At 40.1% G+C, this 17,991-nt stretch overlaps 1 protein-coding gene across 2 annotated transcripts; it reads right to left on the bottom strand.

The window, feature by feature from the left end:
- Positions 1 to 1,607: 1,607 nt before the first annotated feature.
- On the bottom strand, positions 1,608 to 16,004 carry znf831 (zinc finger protein 831). 2 transcript variants are annotated; one of them, XM_058373872.1, is made up of 4 exons: positions 15,428 to 16,004; positions 8,939 to 13,293; positions 4,846 to 5,033; positions 1,608 to 3,433 (listed from the first exon to the last, which is right to left on the bottom strand). In XM_058373872.1, exons 2-4 carry the CDS (start codon positions 13,245 to 13,247, stop codon positions 2,738 to 2,740), a joined length of 5,193 nt encoding a protein of 1,730 aa, XP_058229855.1. In that variant the 5' UTR covers positions 13,248 to 13,293; positions 15,428 to 16,004; the 3' UTR covers positions 1,608 to 2,737. The 2 variants fall into 2 exon arrangements, with proteins under 2 accessions (XP_058229855.1, XP_058229856.1); XM_058373873.1 differs by having other exon boundaries at positions 1,608 to 3,430.
- Between the last annotated feature and the right edge of the window lie 1,987 nt (positions 16,005 to 17,991).

Below are 17,991 nucleotides of genomic sequence, written 5' to 3'. Positions count from 1 at the left end.
TTCTAGTCAAATTTGTAGAACATCACCACACCATCCATGTTTGATCTGAGATTTTCTCACAAAGTTCTCACAAACTTTGACATCTGTTTTAAAGTGACCTGTGTCTCAGACACAACAATCATCCAGGGTCAGTGCAAAAAGAAAGTTCTAAAAGCCATTTTCTTCATTTGTGGAATTTATGCTACAGACACTGATGTTAGAATGTTGAGGAGGTCTGGGGTGCAGTCGGTGTCTCAGTTCATTCAACAGGTGGGGTTGAGTCAGAGTTGGGGCTCTGTACAGGACACTCCAGTTCTTCTACCTTAACACACCATGTCTTTATGGACACTTTGTGAACAGGGGCACTGTCACACTGAGGCAGGTTTTGAACCTTTTTGTTCCAGTGAAGCAAAATTGTAACTCTAAAACATAGAAATATTTTCTCTTAGTTCCAGTAAAAGAAGATTGTAATTCTAAAGCATAGAAATATTTTCTCTTAGTTCCAGTAAAGTAAAACAAATTGCAATTCTATAGCATAGAAATATCTTTCTTTTAGTTCCAGTGAAGCAAAATTGTAATTCTAAATCATAGAAATATTTTCTCTTAGTTCCAGTTAAAGGCAATTGTATAATTCTATCATTCCATACCATATAAATATTTTCTATGCCATATATTCTATGCTATATATTTTTATGCTATTATTTATATAGCATAGAAATATTTTTCTTTTAGTTCCAGTGAAGTACAAATTGTAATTCTAAAGCACAGAAATATTTTGTCTTAGTTCCAATGAAGCAAAATTGTAATTCTATAGCATAGAAATGTTTTCTGTTAGTTCCAGTGAAGTAAAGATTTTAATTCTATCACATAGAAATATTTTCTCTTAGTTCCAGCAAGGCAAAAAATTTTAATTCTATAACACAGACATATTTTCTCTTAGTTCTAGTGAAAGGAAATTGTAATTCTGTAGCATACAAGTTTTTTCTCTTAGTTCCAATGAAGCCTAATTGTAATTTGATAGTATAGAAAATTTTTCTCTTAGTTCCAGTGAAGCAAAATTGTAATTCTATAGCATAGAAATATTTTCTCTTGGTTACAGTGAAAGGAAATTTTAATTCTATTGCATACAAATATTTTTCTAAGTTCCAGTAAAGCAAAATTTTTAACTCTATAGCATACAAGTATTTTCTATAAAATTGTGTTGTTGTTTTTTGTGAAATCAGATGTGACGGTCAGGTGTCCACAAACTTTTGGCCATATGCTGTACTAATATTTTCTGTATGCGGTTTTCAGACTGTATGCTGTTGCTGTTTTATTTTTTCCAAGGCAGATTTTTAAAAGAAGGTGTGTTCGTTTTTTTTCCTTCCCTTCAGGCAAGTGTTTAAATAACTCTATTTGCAGCAGACGAGATGACATTAAAGATAGCTTCTCATTACCTTTATGTCTTCACCTCTGTTGAAATATGGATAATATAAGATGAATGACACTTTCTAAAATGGCACCACTCCATCGTGAAATATAGATGGATGATGAAGCTCTGTCTGGTCTCCCAAAGCCTGAGAGTATTATTACACTTCTGCTGACACAGTTTCTCATATAGTATGAAAATAACAAAATGTCTGAAGTAGTCTTTTTAAAATTTTTATTCCAGTTTTGGGTTTTACACATGTCAGTCAAACATTTGTCAGAAATGAATGACATTTAAAAGCAGCCTGGAAAAAAAGAGAAGTAGAAAGACAGGGAAAAAGATGGTAATGATGACTGGTTTGTGTTTACAGTGATTATGGCGATGTCTAAGGCTCTTAGAAATCTCTGGCTGTCTGTCTCCTAAAATGGCTGAAATCCTGACTGTGCTTATGAGCGATCCCTGTGGAACTCCAGTGACTGTGGGAATGCAGCTCAACATGAGTTCACACCCTGTTTTCTGTCCTGGAAATATTTCCAATCATATCATTCAGAAGTCAGTGCATTCCTTTGTGTTTACTGTGCATCTCGTTCGCCATCGTAAAGGTTTGGTGTTAGCTTGGATAGAAAATGCAGCCAGAGGTTTTATTGGTGGGATAAAGTGGCCTGAAAGTGCAAAACACCTTAACGAGCCGATGGCAGAGCAGGAAACAGGATAACAAAACGAACAACACAATCAGAAAATCTAAAATCAGAAGGAGTCGGTCATATAGTGTCGTAATGCCACTGGTGTATATCTATATCTGATTAATGCTGTAAAAAATTCCTGTTTTTGGATTTCAACTTAAAGTGGGTGTGGCCTAAACTGGAAGTTGGGGGGGCGGGGGTGTAGCTCAAGTGGTTAAGGCTCTGAGTTTTTGATTAGAAAATTGGGGTTCAAGCCCCAGCACCAGCACCAAGCTACCACTGTTGGCCCCCATACCACCTAACCCACCACCCCCAGGGGCACTGCATCATGGCTGACCCAGTTGCCTCGCAGTTTATTCACACCTTTTTAGCATAGCCAATCTAGTTTCGGGGAGGTGGAAGGAAACTGGAGAACCCAGAGGAAACCCAGAGGACATACAGACTATAACCCGGGCTCAGTGCTTGGAGTTTACTAGGCATGAGTAAATTAATTTACTTACTCTAAACATCCTCTAGCTCTCTGTATTCTGTAGCCAATCAGTAACGAGCATGTGATGCTGAATAAGGACCTTCCCTTTCTGTTGTTGTGTATTGGCCGTGTTGCTGCCATGTTTGTGCTTTGTTAAGATGTTTTTGCACTTGTTTCTGCCACCAGGAACATATGTCTTTATTCAAGTTCAATCACTAGTTTTCCCTCATCGTCACTGCTGCTGGACCGCTCCTCCTCCTCCTCTTCCTCCATGTAGCTGTGTGGTGCATTAGGCTCTGTAGGGTTGCTGTGTATGCTGGATGTGCATGTAGGATTTGGATGTATGCAAGAGCTGTTAGTCTGGTTTGAAAATGAAGGACGTGTGTACGCCGGTGCAGTTTTTATTATCTGACAGTGATCTGTGTTGCGGGGTGATGTCACGCCGGGTTCCTTCAGCACAGTGATTTGTGCTGTTCCATCTGCTTCTCGCTCTGATAACAGCCTTTGCACTTGCGTGTTTGTTGAATGAGTCAGGTTTTTGGTTTGGGTCTCTTTTCGGACCTCCTCCTGAATGGCATTCACCAAAAGAGGATGAGCCAAGAGATGCCTCATGTCACTTGGTCCTTTAGATAACGCCGCAAACCTTTCACGACATCCGAGAGAAACATACTCCTTCACTTTTGTGTTACTTTGGTCAATGTGTTTTGGCACCACATTACCGCCAGGACTGGTTCTTTCAGGTGAAGGGTTGGATATTCCACAGATTGCTGGTGTAGGGGTGATGGAAACAAGCTCAGGTGATGTTGCTTTGACGTTAGTCATGTGCTGCGATGCGGAAAGGTCTGGATGTGGCTTCACTGCTTTGTGGTAGCTTTCGGTGCATTTTGTCTCCTGCTTAAAACACAGATATGTGAAAACACAAAAGAATGTCAGCAGATTTAACAGTGTGATATTATTCACATCAGAGAGTAAAGGGAGGAGCCTTGTAACACACCTTAGCAGCCATTTACACCTTTAAACACATACAGGTTAGCTAAACTACCTAAACACAGCACTGTGCTAAAGTTACTGTAGTTAGTTATTATATATAACAGCCTCTTGACTAGCTTACTCAATAACTAACTACAGTGGAACATCGGCATAGGAATTTAATTGGTTCTGGAGGTTCTTAAAGCGAATGTTTGTATTGCAAAACGAATTTTCCCATAAATCATGTAAATGGAGATAATTCGTTCCAGCCACCCAAAAATATGACCAATATGACCAATATGAAGCGTATGTAAACTGTATGGCTGCTTACAAAGAACTGACCCGAGCCAAGCATTCCATGTCAAGGCTCCTCACAGGAAGTCGTGCCACCAAGCTTGGGCTAAAAATAGAACAGACCACCCACGCCACCAATCTGTCAACAAAAAAATGTCCGAACAATCACCTAGCTTTTGGACGCATGCCGAAGGCAATTTCGGTATTGTGAGATCCGGTATCTCTTTTTGTTTGGCTACGCTTGGCTTTCCACTGACAGCTCCCGGACATTCAGCTCGGTTCGTTTGTATGCTGAAAATGCTTCATATGCGGATGCGAATTTCGTGCAAAAATTTCCATTCTTAAGGCAAAAATTTGTAGGGGAGAGCATTCGTACGCCGAGGTTCCAGTGTACAACTAAGTTCTATTTTGTTAGCTAACATTAAAGCTTTCTATTATGATTTTGTAATTCAAACTAATTGAATAGCTAGCTAATCCAAACAGCTAAGTTTGCAGACGTTAGCCTAAGAGTTACGCTGCAGAGTCTTAGCTTTCACCTAATAAATCCTAATAGGATTTAACATTTCATGATTATGAATTAATGATTAAAACAAATATAAGATTATTAAGCCCCCTTTTTTTCTTTCTTTCTTTTTTTTTTTTTTTTACAAATGTCAAGATTGAAATTCACAAGTAGCAAATTAGCATTGTTTTTAGGAATTTATTCCTGATCTGAAATAAAGTATAAAGTTGCTGTGAAAAAAAGGATTTTGGATTAAATTGGATTAAGAAATAGCTCTAAGCAGTATGTTCAGAATCTGCAATCGAATTGGAAAACATACCTACTCTGATTTAATGAATCGTATCATCCCTAATACTATTGAAAGAAAAAAACAATGACATATAACTATACTGAAGAAAACTCTGGCAGCCTCGGGAGCGTGAACTGCACTCAGGTCATTTTAAGAATCTGACGAGCCAGACAAGTGATTGATGAAGCTTTTCTAGTTAATTTATTAATCCACAATTCGACTCTCCAGGAGCTCCTCTCTCTTTTGACTCACCTCTCTTTTGTTTTCCACAGCCTCCTCCTCCTCCTCCTCCACCTCCTCCTGTTTTGTCCATGTGCTTTTCACGTCCCACGTCCCATCTCCTCCTCTTCTCTTATTTTCCGGGGGGATCCACTTCTGTCTCCCTGTCCCATCCTCCCAGTGGAACTTTGAATTTTGGAGAGAACAGCTCACCGGAGGCCCTGAGGGGAGAATAAATTAATTCCAGTTGTTTCAAATCTCTGAAAAAATCCTTCCATGGCTTCAGAGCTCTGAAGCCGAAGCTTGGTCTTGGCTTGCCTCGCAGCTTCCCTGAGGAATCAGTGCAGCTCCCTGAACCTGAGCCAAGACATGTCGAGGTGTAACCACAGGTATCTTGTTTTTAACACCTTCGTCGTCAGACTGGGTAATAAAAAATGTAATAAACAGTAAGCATGGATGCACTTTTGTTGGCTTTAATTTGGCCATCAAGCAAAGTGTAATAACGAGCAACATGACAGGACCACCTGAAGTGTTTTATAACCCTTATACCGCAACACTTTTACATGAGATGTACTTTTTCCCATTTATTTTTTTACTTTTTCTGACCACCGTCTAAACAAGTCCACAAAGAATTCAACTGAATTAAATTTTATTTTATTTGTATAGCGCTTATAACAATGGACATTGTCTCAAAACAGCTTTACAAAACATATGAAATATAGAACAATAAGTTAAAGATTAATATTAGACTTATATTTAAATGTACTTGTATTTATCCCTAATGAGCAAGCCTGGGGCAACTGTGAAAAGGAAAAACTCCCTTAAATGTCAAGAGGACATTTAAGGGAGGAACATTTAAACAGGAACCTCATCATCGAGCCAAAATAATTGTTCATGCATCCATTCATACAAAACCTCACCTTTCACCTGACCAATCAGATTCCAGAAAGAATATAGAAATAATTGTCCGCTCAGATTATCCAGGTCATGATTGCTTTGCCTGAACTCTTACACGTGCCTCTGTGGTCTAAGTGGAGGCTCAGGTCATGTTTGTCGTTTGTAATGGAGACAGGCGAGAAATAAAAAACCTCCCAACCCTAAGGCCGGATCTCAGTGCTGGACCCTCTGTCCACTCCTTGATAATATCTGTCACTTTATGGAGGCTAGTTAAAAGGTAATGGAGGAGAAATAAAAAATAAATAAATCTACACAGAAGCCTAAAACCATAAACATTGATCTGATCAGTTTAGAGAATGCTTAACCGAATCAGGCTTATCAGGAGAAATGGTGAGGTTTTGTTTATTCTCAGCCCTTCTGATCATCCTTTGACCTTTCTTATTTTCGTTGCTGTGACTAATTCGTGTGTCCTGTGACCTAGGGAAAGAGAATCTCCTTGGAACCGCCACACGGTAAGTCAACGCTGTTGGGACTTAAGGATTAAGTGTTTTTCTTTTCAACAAGATTCTGATATTGAATGTCGGTGAATGATCAGGAAGAGGTCAGCGTAGGAGCGCATCGAGGTGAAAGAGTGGGAAAAAAGGGAAAGAAATGAAGAGAGAATAAATAAACAGATCAACCCAAAAAGCGTTGTGATATCTGGATATCCCAGTGTCTTCTGGATTTCTTTGTGAATTTATGTGTAGAAAAGTACAAATTGTCTGCCTGCTATTTGACAAAATGTCAATGTTTAAACTTTTTTAATCAACAACATTAATTTTATTGACGCTAAAATTAACAAAAGCACCTTTTAACCCTAAAAGTGTAAAATTCTTTTCCTCTTTCTTCTTCTATTTCTTATCCCAATGAAGCCACAAATTAATTAGAACAAAAATAGCCATTAAATTTATGTTACATAAATCTACCACAGCTCGATTCTGACCGGTCAAAAGGGCTTCATTAATTTTCCATAACAGTAACTTTTGGCAATTATTCCAGAAGTTTATATCAAATGCTTGTTTTAATATGTCTTTGTTTCTATGGTAACAGCTTATTCACAGCCACTTGTGTGGCAGATACTCCATATAATCTAAGACTAATAATACATAGATTTCTGCTAATGCTATGTGCTGCTAATTAAGATAGAAAAACAATCTACAGGAAGGTCTTCAGGACAGAGGAGTTTATAGTTTCTCATCAACATGACACGCTGTATTTTACTGGTCTTTTACACTCAAGAGCGAGAATAAAACAAGAGGCTGGTGAAAGAATGACCGTCTATAACTGCTATAACGTAAGTGAGAACAGGATCTATCTTGTTTCTTGGACATTTCACAACTTTATATAGTAGGAAAAGTATGACATTGTTATTTATTAAGTAGACATTTCTGCCATGTTTTGTATTCTTACCTAATAAACTGTACTATAAACCAATCTGGAGTTATAAATCTGAGCAATTCACAGGGATTTCAAAAGTCTTATGAGAGAAAAATAAACTCCATCTCTATCCTTTATCAAAAACAAACCTAGGAAGTGGTGAAAGGTAAATTTCTTTGTGGCACTAAGTACAGATGTTCTCAATAGATAAATAGTTCTAACCAATAGGATGCAAATATGAATATACTCATTTTATATAGGCTTGATTTTCTGCCCCCCCCCCTCTCTCCAATTTAACCCAACTAGGAGCTTTAGTGGGGCAGTGGTAGCACAAGTGGTTAAGGCTCTGGGTGGTTGACCAGAAGATCGGGGTTCAAGCTGCCGAGCTGCCACTGTTGGGCCCTTGAGCAAGGCCCACATCCCAAAGGGGCACTGTATCATAGCTGACACTGCGCTCTGACCACAACCCTCCGAGGAAAGAATTTCACTGTGCAGTAATGTATACGTGACAAATAAAGACAATTTAACTTAAATGGGAAAGGATTTGTGAAAAGATTGTCAGTTGTCGCCACCTTGTGGAGACACACAGTCACATCATGTCTGTTTAAAGGTACATGCTAACACGTAAAAACACTTCACATGCCTGTTACTCGATATTAGCTTGAGAACTGTTACATGGCGAACTACATAATGGTTCAGACAAGAGAAGAAGAAGAAGCAGTAAATAAGCTCCAAGCACTAATGTACTATAACCGTATGCTTTTATGACTGTGAAACTTTTTGTTCCCTTTTCCTAGATTAGCTTGTGTTCAGATAATCATGAGTTGTTGTATATCCTGTGTTGTGTCCAGAGATGACCTTCTGTTATAGGGCCAATGGGCTGTCTTATAGGTGGTAAAGAATTTCTTTTGTGGCTTTTTATGCATTTAGTAGTTCTTATTAACTTTCATGACAACACTGCACAGCACCTTTCTATATCGTTAAAAAGGAATTCAAAACTTTTGGCATCCAGGAAAATACAGTTATTTCCACAGATCCACTTAAGTGTAGAGTCATTATTTGGCTATATTTTTTGTGTGTACTTTCCAACCACGAAGGTGGTGATTTCTGATTTCCACTTCTGTAGCTGAAAGAAATCCGCTTGAGGATTGACGCCTGGGGTTCCCCAGACCACACTAGTCCACAGAAACAGTGATGTATAGAACATATTTATCTGCTCTTGGTATGTTGCAAAATAAATGAATGATCACATAAAAACCTTAATATAGTTCTTCTTCTTCTTCTTCTTCTTCTTCTTCTTCTTTCAGCTTTTCCCTTCAGGGGTGGCCACAGTGAATCATCTCTCTCCACCTATCCCTATCTTCTGCATCCTCAACACTTGCACCCACTAGCTTCATATCCTCATTTATTCCATCCATATACCTCCTCTTTGGCCTTCCACTTTGCCTCCTGCCTGGCAGCTCCATGTCCAACATTCTCCTACCAATATAATCACTCTCCCTCCTCTGAACATGTCCAAAACCATCTTAATCTGTCCTATTTTGTCCCCCAAACGTCCAACATGAGCTGTCCCTCTGATGTACTCATTAATATAGTTCTTAATATATCTGTAGTTCTTAATATTGAAGGGAACCCCAACAATACTGTGAGTATTGTAAATAACATGATTCATTGCATCATTGTATAAATACATTTCTCAGTGACTGGATTGTCGAGCCATATAGTAGACCCAATTATAATTTTTTAGTCCCTAGCTAATGCAAAATGTAGACGTTCTCAACAGAATAATGGCTGAATGTGTTGTTGAACTCACCTGTGAATGAATCCTGATTGACGTGAAGCATGCCACCAGGACCAAGTGCACATTTAATACTCTCCTCTTTAAGACAGTTTATGACTGGTCCATGCGACTCAAACTGAGTGCTGGTCATATGAGCAGTCCTGGATGTGATTGTCTTGACCTCCTCAGGTTTAGACCAGTCCTGTCGGGTTAAATGTTGTCCGGATTGACCTGAAGCAGAGGTTTGATTTTCTTTGTACGTTGACCTGTCTCCACCTGCGCCTGTCTGTTGCGGAGATAATCGGCACGCTAGTACACTCCGTGAGCTGATCGCTCTTGTCGTGTTCGAGGAAGCATTTGATGGCTGACATGTTTTGTGTTGGATCAGTTCATGCTGGTTTGAAGTTGAAATAGGGGTCAGTGCTAGTCCCTGAGCTGAAGATGCCCCAGAGATACATGATGTGTTTGTTTTAGCCGCCTGTTTTTCTACTGACTTTGTTAAGACATGTGATTTGTGCTGTTGAACAGTCATTTGCACAGGCTGAAGGTTTGGACTTATTTCAGATATTTCTAAAGGTGCAGCTTTAATGTTCATCGATTTGCCCTCAGAGGATATTGCTGCACTGTTAGTGGAAGCCACAATTGTATGACTTGTCCCATGGCTGCGTGTAGTGTCTTGACAACTTTGCTGAATGTTGCATATTATGGATGATGAATAGTTCCTCAAGATCTGGTCATGCGATTTGCTTCCCTCTGACTCACTTTTTGCTGCGGATTTCACTGCAGATGGTTTACTCACTTTCTCGCTAGGAATTTGTTTAAGATATGGTTTAGCACTAGTACCACACCCTACAGTCTCTGGGCCTTTTGACACCGTACTCTCCTCAGGTGTGGAACCTAACAATTTACACTGTTGTCCCAATGTCCTGCTATCCAGTGAAGCCGAAACATCATGCTCTGACTTGGAAGGTGACCTTGAAATAACTCCTTTAGTGCCAGTGTTTGTAAAATAAACATCTTGAGCACTTTTTGTATGCTTTGCTTTGTGTTCTGTAAGTGTTGATCCAAACGACTTGTGTGTTATGTCTGGGATGTTGCTGAGCACACTCCTGTTTACATTCCCCTGTTCAACAGCTAGCTTTGTTCCTGTATCACCAGAGCATTGTTTATGTATTTCCTGTGAGACACCTGTTGGGGTTGGATCAGTCCCAGATGTTTCTGGATCTTTGCTGAGAGATTTATAGTCCTGCGTTTCGATCTGTGGTTCTATCAATGCAAGCTGCTCATCTGAAATGAGTTGCATGACTATCTGGAGGTCTGCCGTTTGCACATAAAATGTGTCCTGAGATCCCTGGATCTCAGTGCTGCTTATCTCCAAAGGGATGCTGTCTGTAGAGCTCAGAACTACTGGTGTAGGTGTAACCCCAAGCGATTGCGTTGGGATCACTACCGATGTAACAGGATTGTCTTGTACAGATGCCACATTTCCAGCATGGACCTGACTGTTTTTTGTCAGAGTACACGAGTAACTGACCGGTGAGACTGAGCTATGTGTTGTGCTAACTGTGACACTGAGATCTGTGAATGCTAACGGAGATGCTAACGAGACTGATGGTGTAGAGGTGTAGGTCGATGTGTAGGCATTAGCATTCTGGCAACTGTACACCGCAGATGTCATAGATGTTGCCTTTGTTATGGCTGTAATGCCCGAAGTACCTTGCCCTTGTCCAGGGGACATGACGGTCATAGATGCCTGCTTTTGTGGTGAGGATGGTGAAGTTGTCGCAGGTTGCTGATTCAGACTAACATTCTGTCTGGTTGAAGACGGATTCAGCGAGGAACCTTTGCCAAGACAAGGATCTGACATGCCATCTGTCAAAACAGGAATCTTCAGCTGGTACTTGGGAAGAAAGCTGGTCTTGGCTTGAGAAACCGAGGAGATGCTGGAGGAGACAGAAGGAGACGCAGATGTCCCGCTTATATTGGCCGCAAAAAGCGGAGAACTGTGCCTCTTGAAAAGGAGCTGTCTCTGATTTGAGGAGGAAGACAGATTGTTGAAACTGCCTTGCCTGTTAAGGCTTAACCCATTGTCTCTCTGCAGTGAAGTTAGACTTGACTTCTGGGGCACATCACCGCACTCTGACTGTAACGACTGACACAGGTTGGTGTTTACCTGTCGGCTCGGGCATTGCTGCATCCTTATTAGGGCTTCTGTATTTTTGACATGGGCTGAAACATGTTCATCTGTCTTTTGCTTTTTCCTCTCTGAAGGTATCGGAGTTGAAAGTTGTGTTTCGGGTGCTGTGCCTTTGTCCTCTGTGCCTTTTATTGCATTCATCACAGTACTTAAGTCTGAGCTTGGAACATTAGTTTGCTTGGTCAGACTTTGCTGGGGTTGCCCAGTTGATTGTTTCACTGGTGGATTTTGGACAAGTACGTAAGAGGAAAGAACCTGACTGGATGTCTGTGCTGTGAGAACAGGAGACAGACTTGGAGCAGAGCAGGAAGTATAGCTTCCAGATACAGATGCAGATAAATCACTTTCTTTCTGTTGGCTTATTTGAATACCCTGGCTGTCAGTTTGCTCAGGGCTAAGTGTGGACTTTCTGCTCTTCAATACAGAATCTTTCTCTGTGTTGTAAAGCTTTTTGAATGTACCACCTCCATACATGTACCATTTATTGTAAGCAAATTTTTCTGCTTTCTTCCTACGGCATCTTTTGACGGCCGACTCTGACGTCATGTCAGTGCAGTCTCCATCAGAACTTAGGCTACTAAGACTGCCTCTTTCCATTAGAGAGCCTTCCACTGCAGGTAAACCGTCCACTGCTACTTGTCTGACCAGTGAACGATGGCTGGGTGTATGTTGGTCTACTGACTTATATGGGTAAATGTGTCCTGCACTACACCTCCTGCTCAGCGGAACGTTGTCTACATGATAAGGCGAAACCATGCTGTCACTGTTTTGAATGCCCATGCTAAACGGTAAAGAACTGCTTCGGGTTAATGGTGCATGTTCCAAACTGGTAGAATATTGAGTAGGCATAGAACTGTAAAATGCCCTACCATTTCTGTCTTGCTTTTGTGAACCAGGTACTTGGTGTTTGCTGCTTTTTATTTCAAAATGGAATGAGTCTTTGTAAGTGTACCTCATAGGAAGATCAATACTGCCTTGTTTCGACAACCCCGTCTTCCTCGGCCGGACGTTTACCAGGTGACTGTCGTCCATTACCACGCTGTTTTCAGAGATCAGTTTCAAGATGTGTTTCTCTAGCTTTTGTTTTTCCTGAAGTGACACTTTGCTCTTGATGTCATCAGTGGCCTCATCTGAGAGTTTCTCAGACGTTTCAGGTTCTTCCAGTTCCATACTGGGATTGTTCACAGTTGCACCAGGACTGGAGGTTGAGTGTTGTTCATTGCTTTCACTGAAGCCTGAGTCTGTGCTGTCATGGCTTTGAGACTTAGGAAAGAGTGCCTCCTGCCTTTGAAGAGGAGTGCGATTTGGAGCCAGTGGAGAACGTCCATCTCCATTTGGGCTTTTTACCTGTGTTGGTGCAGCATCAGATGGTAATTGAGGTACCCTCTGGGTTATAGTATGCGAAATTACTTGTTGCACATGTGCTGGCGAAGCGATTACTCCAACCACTGCAGCTTTGCATAAAGCCCACTCTGTCTCAGAGCCTGGCTTGACCTCTTCTGAAGTAGCTGTGCTTGTTGCCACAGTAGGAAGAACACCATCATTCCTGTTTGTGTCACCCGAATCTTCATTTTGTAATTCCAGTGAGGGACTAGAACAATTCTCCCTAGAGCTCTCGGTGCTTTCCTGGCTGCTGAAGGTTCCCTTCCCAGATTCGCTGGAAAGACGAGCATGGGCCTGGGTACGCTTGTGTTTGTAGAGGTTGCTCTGTGTCTTAAAGGAGATGCCACAGGTGGGGCAAGGATATGGCCTCTCGCCGGTGTGGCAGCGCAGGTGCTTTTCCAGGACACTGGGTTTCAGACAGTCCCTTCCACAATGTGGGCACACGTGCTTCCTTTGAGACTTGGGTCTCGATGAAGACGCTGGAGGTTCAGGCCTCTGCTGCTGTAAACCTGCCCCACTTGCTATGTGAAGAGTCAGTAGAGGCAGAGTCTGGTTGGAATACATCATCGGCACGGACAGAGGAATGACTGCTGCATCCTGCACGGCTGCTGGCTGGCTCTGAGGGTAGGATGGCAAGCCGGACACCGCTTGGATATACATGGCTGGTAGTGGGGCCTGAACATGCATCTCTTTCTCTCTCTGTACGGAGACCAAATGCTGAGGCTCGGTAGCTCTCACAAAGCCTTGCTTGCCAGTTGCCATAGTAACAGCACCCTCTTACTGTTCAGAGACTGAGCCTGTTAATTACCTGCAAAAAGGAAACAGTTTTCATTAGGCCCCCCCGTTCCAGTGGTTTAAGGTATCCCTCCCTTATCAGTAGGAATGCGGTTAATGTGAGCACAGTTCCCAAAAGAATAACAGATAGATTTTGTATGAGCAGGAGCATCACTGCAGAGAAAGGATTATAATCATCATGATAGAGTAGTTTTGTTTTAAACTGCTACAAGAGAGAGGCAAAGAAATATTAATAACAGTTACATAAAAGATACAGGCCATTTTTCATACATGGGGTAGCTTGTATAAAATCTAGCTAAAACTGAAATAAATTCATAATGGTTGACTAAAATAAAATATGAATAAAAAATGTAAAAATAAATAAAAAAAATATATATGTACACAAGAGCAGAATAAATATAAAATAATAGAATAAATATATAATATATATAAAAAAATAAAATGTTATAATATATTGATAAAATGCTAAGCTATGCTTGTAAAACACCTGTACTGAAAGCTTATTGGCAAGTTTAATCTCACTGAGCATTTCGTAATGCGCCTGGCCAGTTATTTCCAGTTAAACGTGAAATCCAACCAGTAACCAGTAATCTCATCTAATAATAGAGTTCTTACCAAGCCATTGAGAACTCTGAATATCCAGCGCTGGACACTTAAAGAGAGCGACAATATGAACTGAATGGCTTTTCTGAGGACTTGATTTAGGAAAAACTGCCCTAGACAATATTTATCAGCCATACACTGTGATCTAGGAAGCATACATTTACATAAAGGGTAAAAAAGCTTTATTTTAGTATCGATGTTTCCAGACACTGTCGCTTTCTTAATCATTAGACTGCGTTTAAACGAATTTAATTTACAGTCATTTTAAATTGAATTGAATTGGCTAGTAAATTACTTTAAATGTTTATTATTTAATGAAATAGTACTGTGTTACTGTTAATATTATAAAATTACTGTAATATAGTAAAAGGGCTATGTACCATAATCTAAGCATAATAAATAAATAAGCGTACAAATATTGAACAAACGCCTGTAAGGAGATGTTTTATTGACATTTCATTTTTCAGTCATGGGAAAGTCTTCAGGACTTTCCAGTTTCTTGGTCACGTGACAAGCAGTTTTTATGTTTTATGTATTATTATTTTTTAGTGAAAAGTTGCTATAAAGTTGGACATTTCACAACATTAAATTTAACTAATAAATAAATAGACTCATTAATTAAAAAATGGAATTTTGGTTGGAAATTGACTGTGGTATAAGCAGAATAAAGCATTCCGGGATGTCTTTGTTGGTTAGGAAAAATCATCAACTTCTGTGGTTTCTCAGCTTTGCACTTTGCTGCATCACACTTTCTTTCGCTTCAAAAGCACGCCTTCAGGTGTTTCTTATGCAAGTGTTTAAACCTCAGTAGAACTGCTTTACCTCACTCATTTATATACATATATCTATATGCACCCCCCCCCACACACAAAAACACAGACACACATATACACAAAAACACACACCCTACTATGTGAGTGTCTGAACTGAAAATAAACCACAACCCAAATAAAATTAATGATATTTCCTCCGACGTGGAGGAATGACTTTGTTATCGACCCCTCTAGAAATATAATTATTTTTTAAAAGTGTCTACATTTGTTTAGCTTAGTTTTATTATTGTTGTTGATTTTTTTTAAGTGTCTAACATTTGTCTTTTCTTTTTTTTTCTTACTTCCTCTGTCTGCAGCTCTCGTGTTGACGCATGTCACTTTTGTCTGAAAGTTTTCTTTTGCTGAGCCTGGAAAAAGTCAAAGGTTTAAACAAAAATCAAGTATTTTATTCCAAATGAAAGAATAATAGATTGCTTCTTGGAGTAAAAAAAAAAATGGCTGCAGCAACATCATGACAGCGGAGTGATCTTAAAATATCTGTCAAGCCACACCACACGACTTCATCATTCACTTTATTCAGTGTTTAAATACCAAATAAAGCATTGTTCCTTTTAGATAAGAAGAACTCCACTCTTCACATATCTCTAAGTTGTCTTAGTTCTATCTGTTTTACATCAAACCGCCACACGATTTAACCACTTCCTCGTCATCAGATTGCTTTAAACGTTAGTCCGGATAAGAGGAAAAGTAAGACAAAGACAAACCACTCACCAAAACTTAGCTGCTCCGGCTTTGTCCATGAGTCGAGGGAATCCGTTAACTGACCTGCGAGTGTGTGAGACGAGCGTGCCACCCTCTTCTACTGAGGCCCTGTTCCTCTTTTGTCTCAGTCGTTTGTTTTAGTGATGGAGGAAATACGGGACGTCATTCATGCAAATGCGTACAGATGATGGAGACACCACAAAGTGATGCATAAAGAGACAAAGAGAGAGAGCGAGAGCAAGAGAGAGAGAGAGAGAGAGAGCATGCAAAGAGACTGAGAAGTAAAACTGACTGATGAAGGGTGAGGAGGAGGAGGAGGAGGATGATGATGATGATAGAGTGATGACCATCGAAAACAAACAGCAGAGACACAGAAAGAATACAGAAGCGAAAGTAGCTGCAAAATCCACGTTGAAAAAGAGGAAGTGAGCTGACATGCAGACTTACCTCGAACTGAACAAACCTCCCCACACACACACACACACATTCATGCACACACACACACACACACTCACACTCTCTCTCACATTCATTGGCAGTCGCACTCAGCACTGTTAGTCAGAACCTGACTTCTGGCTCTGGTTCTCTCTCAGTCACTCACATACACACATACACACACCCACACACTCAAACACACTCGCACACACTTATACATTCTCTCACACACACACACACACACACGGGGAAGAGAGGAGGACTGTAGCTAGCCATGTGTGGATGTAGAACATGCGCGGGTGTATTTTTCTCCTCTTTCTGTCAATTTTTTTCTTCTCCATTTTTCAAACAAGTGGTTGGCGTCTAAATTCATCGTTTTTTACAAAGTCGAGAGAGAGAGAGAGAGAGAGAGAGAGAGAGAGACCATCTGTGGTGATGACAAATCTACTGAACGTCTAGAAAACGTGTCATTTCTTATGACATCTCTATTGAACAGTTTCTTAAATTGTTTTAAATCTGCAAATTAGACTGAAATAATTTCAGGTGAGAAATTACGTAGAAACATTTTTATTTTTAGCTCATTATTTTTAATTTAATCTCATATCGCTTGAATACTACCTGGAACAAAAAAGTCAGATATCCCTCATGCTCTATCTGATGGATTTAATCCAAAAACAGATCATCAATTTTTACACAGAAATATGGAGTCCATGCTAGCTGTGAAGTCTAAAATAATTTTAAATTCATGCAAATATATCTAAGATTCTTATCAAATTTGTAGTGTTTTTTTTCTGTATAAAATTAGCGAGGAGTGCAAAATAAAAGCTAGCACTCTCAGACTTTTGGACTTCAGGGCATTGAGGATGTTTTTCCCCTAAAATCAATTTTACAGTATTGTACTGTTTTATACCTGTTATAACTGTTAAACCTAATTCACAGTGACCTGTATGGCAGATACTTGACCAGGCAAATAATGAACATGCTAAAAATGTAGGATAAAGTAAAACATATCCTCGGTGTCAGCACTCCTTCAGCTAGTTTTCCACCATTGGGAAAGTCTTCAGAATCAGGACTGATGCTTTCTGGTTCCTGAATAAAATGACAAACTGCTTTTTTGTAAAATGAACATTTCAAGAGAAAAATACAGACGTTAGCATAGCCGGTTTTGTAGCTGCTATTACATAAGTGCTAACAGGAACTTGCTCTGAAGACATTTCACAACACTAAACATGATATCCGAGAGGCCGTGCTGCTGATCAGAAACTTCAGGGATTTATTTTCCTTTTAAATCACATCCCAGAGTGTTTCATTTGTTATGTCAAACGGCTTAATAATACTAGCATTATCTGGCAATATTCATTATAAAGGAAGAAAGAGAGACTAAACTCTACGTGCTTCATCATGGCTTCTGCTGTCTGATTGGCACTGACTGATTCATTCTTGTTCACGATGTTCATTTTTTGGCTTCAATTTAGTGACACCATGTTGAAAACTACAAATCTTGCCATCTGCAGAGCCACAGTTTTGCTCCAGTAAGTATGCTTGCTGTCATGAGTCATTAAATTCATGACAAATATTCAGAGGGTATAAATGAAAAGCTGTGAATCAACCGTGCTGGGAAAAAAGATGATTACAATATCACCTTATAAGTGATTGCAGAAGTATTATTTTCCAAAATGTTATTTTATGGAACATATCAGCCTGCAAAAAAGCAGACATTAAAAAGCCTTCACTGTAAAGAGCTCTTGTGTGACACACACACACATATATATATATATACATACACTGTTCAAGCATAACAGGATTTGAGCGAGTTTGACAAAGGGCCAAATTGTGATGGCTAGACCACTGGATCAGAGCATCTCCAAAACTGCAGCTCTTGTGGGGTGTTCCCGGTCTGCAGTGGTCAGTATCTATCAAAAGTGCTCCAAGGAAGGAACGAACAGTGGTGAAGCAGTGACAGGGTCATGGGCGACCAAGGCTCATTGATGCACGTGGGGAGCGAAGGCTGACCCGTGTGATCCGATCTAACAGACGAGCTACTGTTGCTCAAATTGCTGAAGAAGTTAATGCTGGTTCTGATAGAAAGGTGTCAGAATACACAGTGCAGGACGGGTCAGGGCTGTTTTGGTAGCAAA

The sequence above is a fragment of the Hemibagrus wyckioides genome, linkage group LG21 (assembly GCF_019097595.1).
Source record: "Hemibagrus wyckioides isolate EC202008001 linkage group LG21, SWU_Hwy_1.0, whole genome shotgun sequence".
NCBI lineage: Eukaryota > Metazoa > Chordata > Actinopteri > Siluriformes > Bagridae > Hemibagrus > Hemibagrus wyckioides.
The sequence above is the reverse complement of the archived record's forward strand: the minus strand, read 5'-3'. Positions and strand labels throughout refer to the sequence as shown.